We start from the raw sequence: 9,668 nt of genomic DNA on the forward strand, positions 1-9,668 counted from the left end.
CTAACAACAGACGCAAAAACAGACATGCGCTCGCCATGCTCTTAGCCCAAAAATATAAAAATGGTCCAAGACTAAAAGAGTGTGATGCCCAAAACACCACAGCAACAAAGCGATGAAGTAAAGGAAATATATGTTATGACATGATGTCGTGTTAGATAAGAGGGCCCGCCATCATAGGACTTCCCCGCGTGTTGTTCGTCAAAGTGGGTTCATATGCTCCGGGCGAGCCCGAGGAACCTGGCCGTGGTCGGTAGTAGCTGTTTGCATACTGTGCGGGAGGAGCAGCATAAGCACCTTGTTGCGGTGGGAGAACACCGGGTGGCGTAGAGTTTAGCATGTTGCGGTTGCTACGGCGTCGACCAAGCACTGGTGATGCAGGAGCACCTTGAACCGTCCCAGTGGAGTTGCTGGACTCGTTTGAATTGCTCCTCACGTGTTGTGCTGTAGCTGGCTGCTGCATCTGAGGAGAGCCAGTTGGATTCGCCGGACGCTGGAAGCCTTGTGTGAACGGATTGGTACGAGCGGGCACACTCGTGTCTCGCTGACCAAGTGCTTGTCTTCTGGTCTCGATAAGTTCCCGAGCCCGAAGATTGCGTTCGTCCGGAGTCAGCCCGACGGAACGAGCAGCAGGTTGCGCAGGTGCTTGTACGTTCTGTGTAGGTGATGGGGGAGGTCTCCCATTATCAGCCGTGCGCAAGGCTCGTGTAGATGGCTGAGGAGCGAGTTGGCGCCGCGATGGCTGAGGTCGTAGATTGAGACGTGATGGCTGAGGCCTCACGCCTTGCGGAGGGTTGCCAGCCTCTCTAATATTGACGCGAGAGCTCGCTGGGCGCAAGGTAGCTACCGAAGACTGATCACGGAGAACTTGACGCGAGTTACGATTGCGCACACCACGTGCCTGCACAAATGCAGCCCAAGGGTTACCGCGCGCAGCAAAAGGAGGAAGAGCCGCACCCTGGACATGCAAGCCCATGGCAGCATGAGGAAACGCGTTCGCTGCAGCAAAGTTGCCAGAGTTCCTCCTGCTATTTGCCGAAGATGGGCGAGCACCGACTCGACTTATAGGACGATCTATCATGTCCATGGCTGCAGCTGCCTGTGTCTGTGCTATCGTATCGATGGAGTGTTGCGAAGAGGCTGAGGAACTTCCAGGGGTCAAGACGGCAGAACTATTGCTGTTGGAACCAACAGAAGGCGCACGATCAAAGCGGCCCATGTTGCCGGCATTGCCCATCGCTGGTAGGCCAGGTGACATGGCGCTTCGTCGAGGTGGCGATATTGGGAGTCGCGGATCCATGATATAGTTCGTGCCGTTGTCCATAAGCGGCGTTCGAATGCGCGCAGGAGGTAGAAAGGGTGAATAAGCTTGCGCGGGACTGGGCCGATTTCTGTTCCTTGTTCGAGGACGAGACAGCGGTGTCATGGTGCGTGGTTCGACGTCTATCAAGGCGCCCGCCATCTGGTGTTGTTGGAGAGCTTGTTGATGGGCAGCGAACATCCAGCTGATACGCGGATCGTATTCCCGGCGTGGCACGCGAGGAGCCCCTCGCCTGTGCCCTTGGGAATTATCCGAGTTATCATCAGTGTCCGCCTCGTTGGTTCCATCCGCAGCAGCAGGCCCCTGGTTGTAAGCGCGAGCTGCAGGGTTTCGCAGATGGGCTTGTGAGCGACGCGTCCGCAAGGTGTTCAGGGCTAGATCGACGTCGCCATCTTGGTCAGAGTCATCGTCGTCCGCTTCCCCATCTTCGTAGTGGGCTGTCGCGCCCGACAGGACAGAGGATCTTCGGCGGATACCACGCGAGGTATTCAAGACGCGGACATTGGCGGTTCTGGAAGGCGGGCGTATCGGGGCACTAGGCCGAGGACGATCTGCAGTAGGTGTTAGAGAACCGCCCATTCGGCTTCTGTCATTTGAGTTCGCAAGCGGTTCCCACCCAACGGTCGTCCTTCCTCCATCGCTGTCATCTTCATCCTCTTCTCCCATCTCGTCGTCGTAGTCGCGTTGTAACTCCCACCCCTCCTCTCGCAACAGTGCTTGTGTATCTTCGTCGAGCTCCTCAGTGGAGACGTCGGTGGAGGTTGTTGACGCTGTCTCACGGGAGGATCTCGACCCGTTTGCCCGATGTAAGACACGGGTTTGAGCAGGATTCCTCATGCCCCTACGAACGGGCCCCTCGTCTTCCTCGTCTTCGTCTTCCTCCTCGACGGTGCTCGAGCGGTTTGATGATGACTCAGATTCGACGATGCGACGTGCTCGGGCACGCGCTCTGTTACCCGAAGGCTGGGCGGCAGGACCAGGAGTGGACGATGCGGCGCTGGGTGAACTCGATGCAGGTACGGCCTCGTCATCGATAAAGTCGTTCATCGAAGAGTCCTCGTCCAGGCCATCTTCGTCTTCCTCTTCAACCGTATCCATCTCGTCGCCGTATATGTCTGAGACTATGCTCTGTGAGTAGGAGCGTCGGCTGCCGGCTTCGCTATGCGTGATCGGTCGTCGTCTTGCGAATGCCGCTGCATTTGGTGCCATGCCAGCGTCCAAGAAGCGTCGCATCATGAAGGAGCCTTGATCTGGCGGGTATGCGCCCCAGTCTTCCATGCCGTCTCCGTAGCCGTCGTAGTCGGGGTCCTCCATGTCCATTTCGGCGTCGAGGTCGTCTTGATCGTGCTCTGACATCTCGTCCATGTCACTGAAGCCGGTGAAGCTGTTGCCCCATGAGACTTCGCCTGTCTCGTCGAATATCAGTCCGCAATGGGTGCATCCGCCGTCTTCCAGCTCCCAGGTACACAGCGGACATCGGTCAACTCCATCTTCTTGATCGCGCACGATTTGCAGTGACAGGCGGTTTTGGTGAGGCGGAAGCCTGAAGCAGCCTTTGAAGAGACCGCCAGCGCGGGGGTCCGCGTTATCCTTGTCCAGCTGCACAGCATCTGCCTCGTCTTTCTGCCACTTCTTGTGGTCTTCTATGCTCTCGCCCGTGGGTAGTAGTTCGGCTCGCGCGATGAAGACGCTCGTCATGTCTCGTATCTGACCAACTGTGTTAGACGTCGTCGCTGAACGGCATGCAGGCTGACTTACCACATAGGCGGGGGCGGGCAGGTCCTTTACGACGATGCGGCAGTCGGGGCATGTCTTGCGGGCCTTGTTGGCGACGAACCACGTGCAGAGACACTAGGCATGTTAGAGGGTGGCATATGTGGTGGGAGGGTGCGCGTCTTACTGTATAGCAGTAGGTGTGCCCGCAGGAAATGGTGTACGGTTGGTAGAGTAAGCGGTCACAGATCTTGCATGTGAGATGCGTGCGAAGGCTGTCAAACTCCGACTTGAGCGCCTTGAGCTGCTGCGGACGGTTAGTCGATGCATGTGCCATGCAAGAAAGAGTCTCATACTTCATCTGCGCGGCCCAGCTGTGGCGGCTCGTCCTTCTTGGTCAGCATCTTCTGCTTGAGGCTGTCTTTGCTTGCTGCCCGCGTCGGCTTGTCCTGGTCGATGAGTTTGGAGGCAGACCGGCTGGCCGTCGGCGTGCTCCCGCGCCCGGTCCGTGAATTTGAAGGCATGCCGGCAGACTGTTGCGAGGCAGGCGCGGCATGTGACGTCGTGTTGGAGGAGGATGCGATGGACGAGGCGGAATTCCTGGGGCGAGCGGTGGGCGGGGTTGGCGACGCTCGATTGTCCATGGCGGGCGGTGACTCTCTTTTCTCACGGCGAGGTGCAGCTGGGGGTTGGGAGACGGAGCATCTGCTCACATGGGACTTGCCCTTGTAGAGAAGAAAGACTATCGTTGGCAGTGGTTATGCATGCAGCAGCGGGTCTACTAGCCTAGGCATGTTGGCGCTCGGTCGCTGTTGCCCTTGCCCTCCGGCCATTTGCCGCAGCAGCCGTTCACTATCGACCTTCACTCCATCCTTAGCGCCTGCCGTGGAAAATCACCACCCTCCAGCGCCAACCATCGCCAACCATCTCCATGCCTATCTCTGCTCTCATACCTGGTCATTTCTCATTGGGTCCAGTGCTTCTATTGCAAGCTTGACACGCCAATGACGTGGGCCACGCGACTCGTCACGTTCCTGTCACATTCCATTTTCGCCCATGCCATCATTCAACGTTTTTGCTTCACGTTTCTTTTGATCCTTTTTCCATTGAGCCGCGGTCCCAAACAACCACAGTTCAAAGACGCCAATACCTGGTATTCCCGGCGCACGAAAGAGGGCCTCTTTCCCCACAGGCTTCCTAGCTTTCGGCGCGGCACCACCGCATGCAGACGCGGTCGAATTGACCTTCATTGTTGCGCTCACAGCTCATACCCGTCTCCGCTCCGCTTCACTCAGAGTGCTGATCATCACTGCGGTTGGAGTATTCGTGCTCGACACTTATCAGGTCCATGCATAGCGTCCCCGAGAAGGAGTGCCTGTGATTGTAGGCGGGACCTTGTCGGCTCCTCTAATGCGAAGCATGACAAGCATCCTGGCCGCACTGTTCAAGTGCGTAAGAAGGGATATTTCTTCGATATCGTCCTCAAGCTGCGCACCACCCCGATCAAGTCATATATAACATGTGCTATGCGCAAGACCGCCTAGCCTGACGAAGAGTGGTGGTTTTCTGCAATTGTAGTCCTGGCCAAATACGTTACCAAGGTACATGATCGCTTGTCAATCACATGCATGAAGCATACAACTCATGACTAGGGTGCTAGCACTATCTCGTAAGTAGAATCGTAAGTTGTGGATGGCACGACAGCCGTCTTGATACACGCGACATGCTGTTTGTGTGGGCTGGTCGTCCTAGCGCCCGCAGTCCTCCCGCCCCCACACTGGATGAAGCGTTGATGGAGCTAGACGGGTCGTCACGTACCTAGGCATGTATACGTTGGCTAGCCTCTGTGGTTCTGCGCGTGAGTATCAATAGTAGATAGTGAGGAAGCAAGCAGCCAAGTTAGGTCTTCTTGAGTGCAAGGGAAGTAGCTCATATGATTCATAGTTGGCAGCTGTTATGGAGCCTAGCAGTCGCAGTATCTGTAATTGAAGGGCTGTCATTATTAGATACTAAAATCTAGTGCCTGTGTTGCGGACCTCAGGATACGCAGGGCAGTTAGTGATATTGGGAAAGTGCGTGAGTGCCTCTCGACCTCATGTATGTTCTTATCGATAACGCACCTCCGCGGCGCATCATCCACTCTCGTCGCAACTGCTCCCGGCCATCTTCAGGCTGCCTGACAATTACACGCCAGCACGCGCCCTGTACACACCCTTTAGACGTCCTTTTCCTCGCTCTTCACTATGTCCGACAAACCGACCCCCTCGAAAGCCGACGAATGGAAGGGTTCCAAAGCCAGCAAATTCGACAAGTACGCCACCGCAACGATCGCGTCACAAATGTATGCTGCACACAACAGGCGCTGATAGATTGGTATAGCAAAGCGTATAGCGAATACTTTGATCCATGTCAAGAGGCGGCGGACAAGAGTATAAAGTGTTTGAAGAGGAATGGTGGTGAGAGAGCTATGTGCTCGGATTTCTTCCAGTAAGTGCAGTACATCGGAGTTTCAAGACTCAGCATTGCACGAGGAGGTCTTCCGCTAATACGCGTGCAATCAGGGCATACCGAGAGTGCAAAGAGCAATGGGTACGTGTTTTCCACCCTCGATCCAATACGACCGCGACTATCCCTCCATGCCGTACAACGCGTCGCGAAACCGCCACGGAAGAGATGCTAACACCTATACAGCAAGAAGCAAGGAGAGAAGCGAGAAGGAACAAGTCATGGTTTGGTTGAGCAATGCGGGCAAGATTTGGGACGCGCAAATGTACAACATCTCCTCCCTTCATAGGCACGGCGTTTGACAAAGGTTCACGTTTACTTTAACATACCTGGATCCACTGGAGGTACTGGTCTATTGGACATGGAGATCAATTGACTATTAGATAGTCTGTGGAAGGATGCAAGCAACCTCAGTGCGCTTGCTACTATGCGACAAGCAGAACTTTAACGCCATCGCCGAAGCATCTTCGTCCCAGCCACACACATGCATCTAGAGCTATAGTTTGTTCTCTCCTACCGCGGCAAGCGCGAACTCCAGTTCCAATGCCCTGACGTAGATGCGATCACGCAATTTCCCCAGAAAAGCCGTCAACCCACCCTCAAGTACTGACGTGCTCGATTCATTGGTCATGCTCGTCGTACTTGCCCTGATTACCTTGCCCTTGCAGCGTGCATGAGGCTGTGTGCTGACGATCTGCACCCCACCACCCCACTAAAGCTACCCCTCCAAGGCATTCCAGGTTCCTTCTTTCCGCCCGCAGCAACCTTCCATCCTCCACTCATCTCCCCTCTCACCCTCCAACTTCATGAGAAGCCTGCTTAACCCTTCCTCTTTTCAACGCGCAACAACTCGAGCTTTCACTACGACCGCACGCATCATGGGTGTCCAGAAGACCATCATCCAAGAGGGCAACGGCCCATCCCCACAGAAGGGTGACAAGGTCACCATGGAGTACACTGGCTGGCTCAAGACTCAGTCAGGCGACAAGGGCAAGCAGTTCGACAGTACCACTGGCCGTGGTCCCTTCCAGACCCCCATCGGTGTTGGTCGCGTCATCAAGGGCTGGGATGAGGGTGTTGTTCAGATGAAGCTCGGCGAGAAGGCGAAGCTGGACATCAGCAGCGACTTCGCTTACGGCGACCAGTAAGCCTCCATGCTGTTATCTGATCAACAACTAGTACTGACTTCATGATAGGGAGTTCCCAGGCTTGATCCCCCCTCACTCTGACCTCATCTTGTAAGTTCGCGTCGCATGGGGACTCAACGAAAATGCTAACTCCGCGATAGCGAGGTCGAGCTCAAGAAAATCAACTAGGTCTACGAAGCATCCAACGACGGGAATACACGATGATCGCTATCGTTGAATGGAAATAGTCAGAGGACAAACATAACATTCAATACACTCCGTCATGAAGCTCAGTCGCCAGTCCACGTTGTCTAATGTGCAGTTACATGCCTTCTCAAGTCCTCTATTCATCTTCTTGAAATTCTCCATTTACGTGTCATATCAGCTCGTATGTCACAGCATCGCCCGCGAACTACTGAACGTAGCCACGCGAGCATGCTAGATGAGTCCAAAAACACCTAAGCCCACGCATACTACAAGACCCACCATGCTGATGGAGAAACGGCTGGCCGGACTCTCGGTGTGAGTAGCCACCGAGGCGTCTGTTAGCCCGTTTACCCACAGGCACATGAGCTGTGTGTCGGGAACACTCAGCGCATTGTCGACGCCTTTGTCTGGCGACCAGAATGTGGTGATGATGATATCTGTAAATGAACCCACGCCGGTTTCATTATGGCTAAAGGCCAAACTGAGATCGTTGGACTTGGGGAGGGTCGGATGACAGTTGGAGCTCGCATTGGCAGAAGAGTTTGGCGGCGTAGGCGCTCCCTTGCCAGTAAGTGCTAGAAGAAGTTAGCACCGGGCTATCTCTTTGAATGAAATGGGTATACGAACGTATAGCTGAAATTGCATTCCAGGAAGTCATGTTTGTCTTCTCTGTACATTCCGTTGGGAAAGTCTCCATTCCTCTCTGTACGCGCATGCAGCTCTCTTCCGTTGTCTCAGTTGCATTGGACGGAGAAAGTGCCAGCAGTGTGTTGGCCTGGGTTACCAGCGACGAAATACAGCTCGCTCCAATCGCCTCTGCGCAATCCCATGAGTAGTTCCGTCCAAAGGTGGTATTATATATGAACACAGCGCAACCCCGGTACGGCAGGTCGTCGCGATCGAGTTCAAGAGACGGAGGGGTGCCGAGATAGAAGTCTTTCTCCGTGGTTTGATCCTTGATGGGAACGTCTGTGTCGAGATGGGCGGCGAGTGTCCACGTCAAACTGTTGCTGTCATCGAGGATGGCGGTGGAGAAGGATCTGAACCCGATCCTCTCATAGGTTCTGTTGGTGACATTGCATTCTGCTTTAATGGCATTGCTTCCATCAAGGGGAGCCTCAGGGCAGTGTACGTCGGCACACGAACCGACGGAACTGTTGAGGGCGTATTGTGCGGACGCGGAAGCCACGAACGAGGTAAGTAAAAACGAGGTTGGGAGCAACATCTTGAAGCCTTTTGACTTGGGTAAGCTCCACGATGGTATAACAGACAAGTAGGAGGTGTAGACTTGTACGGGCTTTTGAAATCTTGGAGGGCGCATACAAGCTATGGTCTAGCACTTTATATGTCTTGAGCGTCCCACACCGCTGAGCTTCACTGTGCCACCTCCACATCAGGCCCTCTGTCACGGAAAGCTTCTTTACTGCGAGGCTGGGTAGTCACAAGGTATATGTGAGTTGTTGTACATGAGGCACAATATACGTGACATGCGCCAAGTGCCGTCCTTGCCGTATAACCACCTGGGCATACTGCGTTGTTCAGGCAGCCAATTTCCATGTGTGATGTGATGGGATTTGACATCTCTGAAGTAAGGCGTCCCATACTCAGTACTTTATTATTGCTCCGACCGCAGCTGTACCGAAAAGATGCCGTGGTCATTTGGAACCCGGCAGACACGACCGGCGAGGCTGACTTGCGTTGATAATTGGGATGATGCTGGGAAATAGTCAGATGATCAAGCGGTGAAGCGTTTGCGAAGCATAGTCAAAGGGAACTTCTCCATCGAAAAATAGGGTCTTGAGGAACATTGGGGTCGCTTCCGATAGTGTACGAATCGGTTGTCTAAAGCGGTTGATGCCCTCATACAGCCTTGCATCTGAGGGCGACATGGCCCCGAGTCATGCTGCCGTCGTAGCAAGCTTTTCTCTATCATCTGGTACGTATACCAGGAACTTCGAACCCCGATCTTGATGGAGTTGTAGAGCCTGTTCAGTTGCTATCTCTTTGCAGGCTGCCGGGGCTGACGCGATCGGGGTGAATGGATTGGCTGTCATGTGGCAGGCAGCTGAAGGTGTTTCTCCACCTTAAAGACAGGCGTTAAATACATTTCAACGTTTAGTTTATAAACTCGTATACTTCTCGCGTTACCGGGTGCAGCATCAGAGTGCGTAGGATCAGGTAGGCGTCCAAGCGGATGCCAATGTATAACAGTAGGTAGATCATGACGTTGGCCATTCATTAGATGATTGCCGTAGTTGAGCATGGACGACGGATTCATATCAAGAAAGCAATGTCAGATATCGCCTGTAGTTGCACGAGGCATGATTTGGGGCGTGAACAAGATGGAAGACACGCTTGGTGCTTGGTGGGGATGGCAGATCTTAGCGCGAACAGCTGATCGCGGTCGCGCGAGAAGAACGCGTCAGACTGATCTTCCACTTCTAGCACACCCCATGCAGCATACCTTTCTATTCAATCCACCAAATGTTGTAATACAATTGAATCGTCTGATTTCTCGTCCATGTGGTCGCTTCGAAAGCTCACAACGTGTGTGTGGACCCACTCTCGACTATGGAGTTGCAAGCAGTGACATCACGACTGCAGGAGCGACTGCAGTATGCGTCTAGAGCCACCTAGAGGAGCTTTGATGGCGACTTCGTTTCTCTCAACAACTTGGTATGCTCCTACCTTCTCAATTCCTCCGCTCATCGCACTCTGCTCTTCGGCACATCAGTACTCGTCCATTGCTGACAAGTTCACTCAAGTATTCTCCATTCATCGCTACCCCGCTATCCACC

At 54.0% G+C, this 9,668-nt stretch overlaps 2 protein-coding genes across 2 annotated transcripts; one reads left to right on the top strand and one right to left on the bottom strand.

Moving 5' to 3' along the window:
• Positions 1–151: 151 nt before the first annotated feature.
• On the bottom strand, positions 152–3,675 carry J4E93_007299 (uncharacterized protein; the record flags this gene model as incomplete). Its single annotated transcript, XM_049345209.1, has 4 exons — positions 152–3,025; positions 3,077–3,169; positions 3,219–3,338; positions 3,388–3,675. 4 exons carry the CDS (start codon positions 3,673–3,675, stop codon positions 152–154), a joined length of 3,375 nt encoding a protein of 1,124 aa, XP_049197439.1.
• Positions 3,676–6,414: 2,739 nt separating this feature from the next.
• Positions 6,415–6,852, top strand: FPR1 (FK506 binding protein proline rotamase rapamycin-binding protein; the record flags this gene model as incomplete). The annotated part of the gene is made up of 3 exons (XM_049345210.1): positions 6,415–6,680; positions 6,733–6,774; positions 6,825–6,852. 3 exons carry the CDS (start codon positions 6,415–6,417, stop codon positions 6,850–6,852), a joined length of 336 nt encoding a protein of 111 aa, XP_049197440.1.
• Positions 6,853–9,668: the final 2,816 nt, after the last annotated feature.

This window comes from Alternaria ventricosa, assembly GCF_023758065.1.
Source record: "Alternaria ventricosa strain BMP 2768 chromosome Unknown scaffold_13, whole genome shotgun sequence".
Classification (NCBI taxonomy): Eukaryota; Fungi; Ascomycota; class Dothideomycetes; order Pleosporales; family Pleosporaceae; genus Alternaria; species Alternaria ventricosa.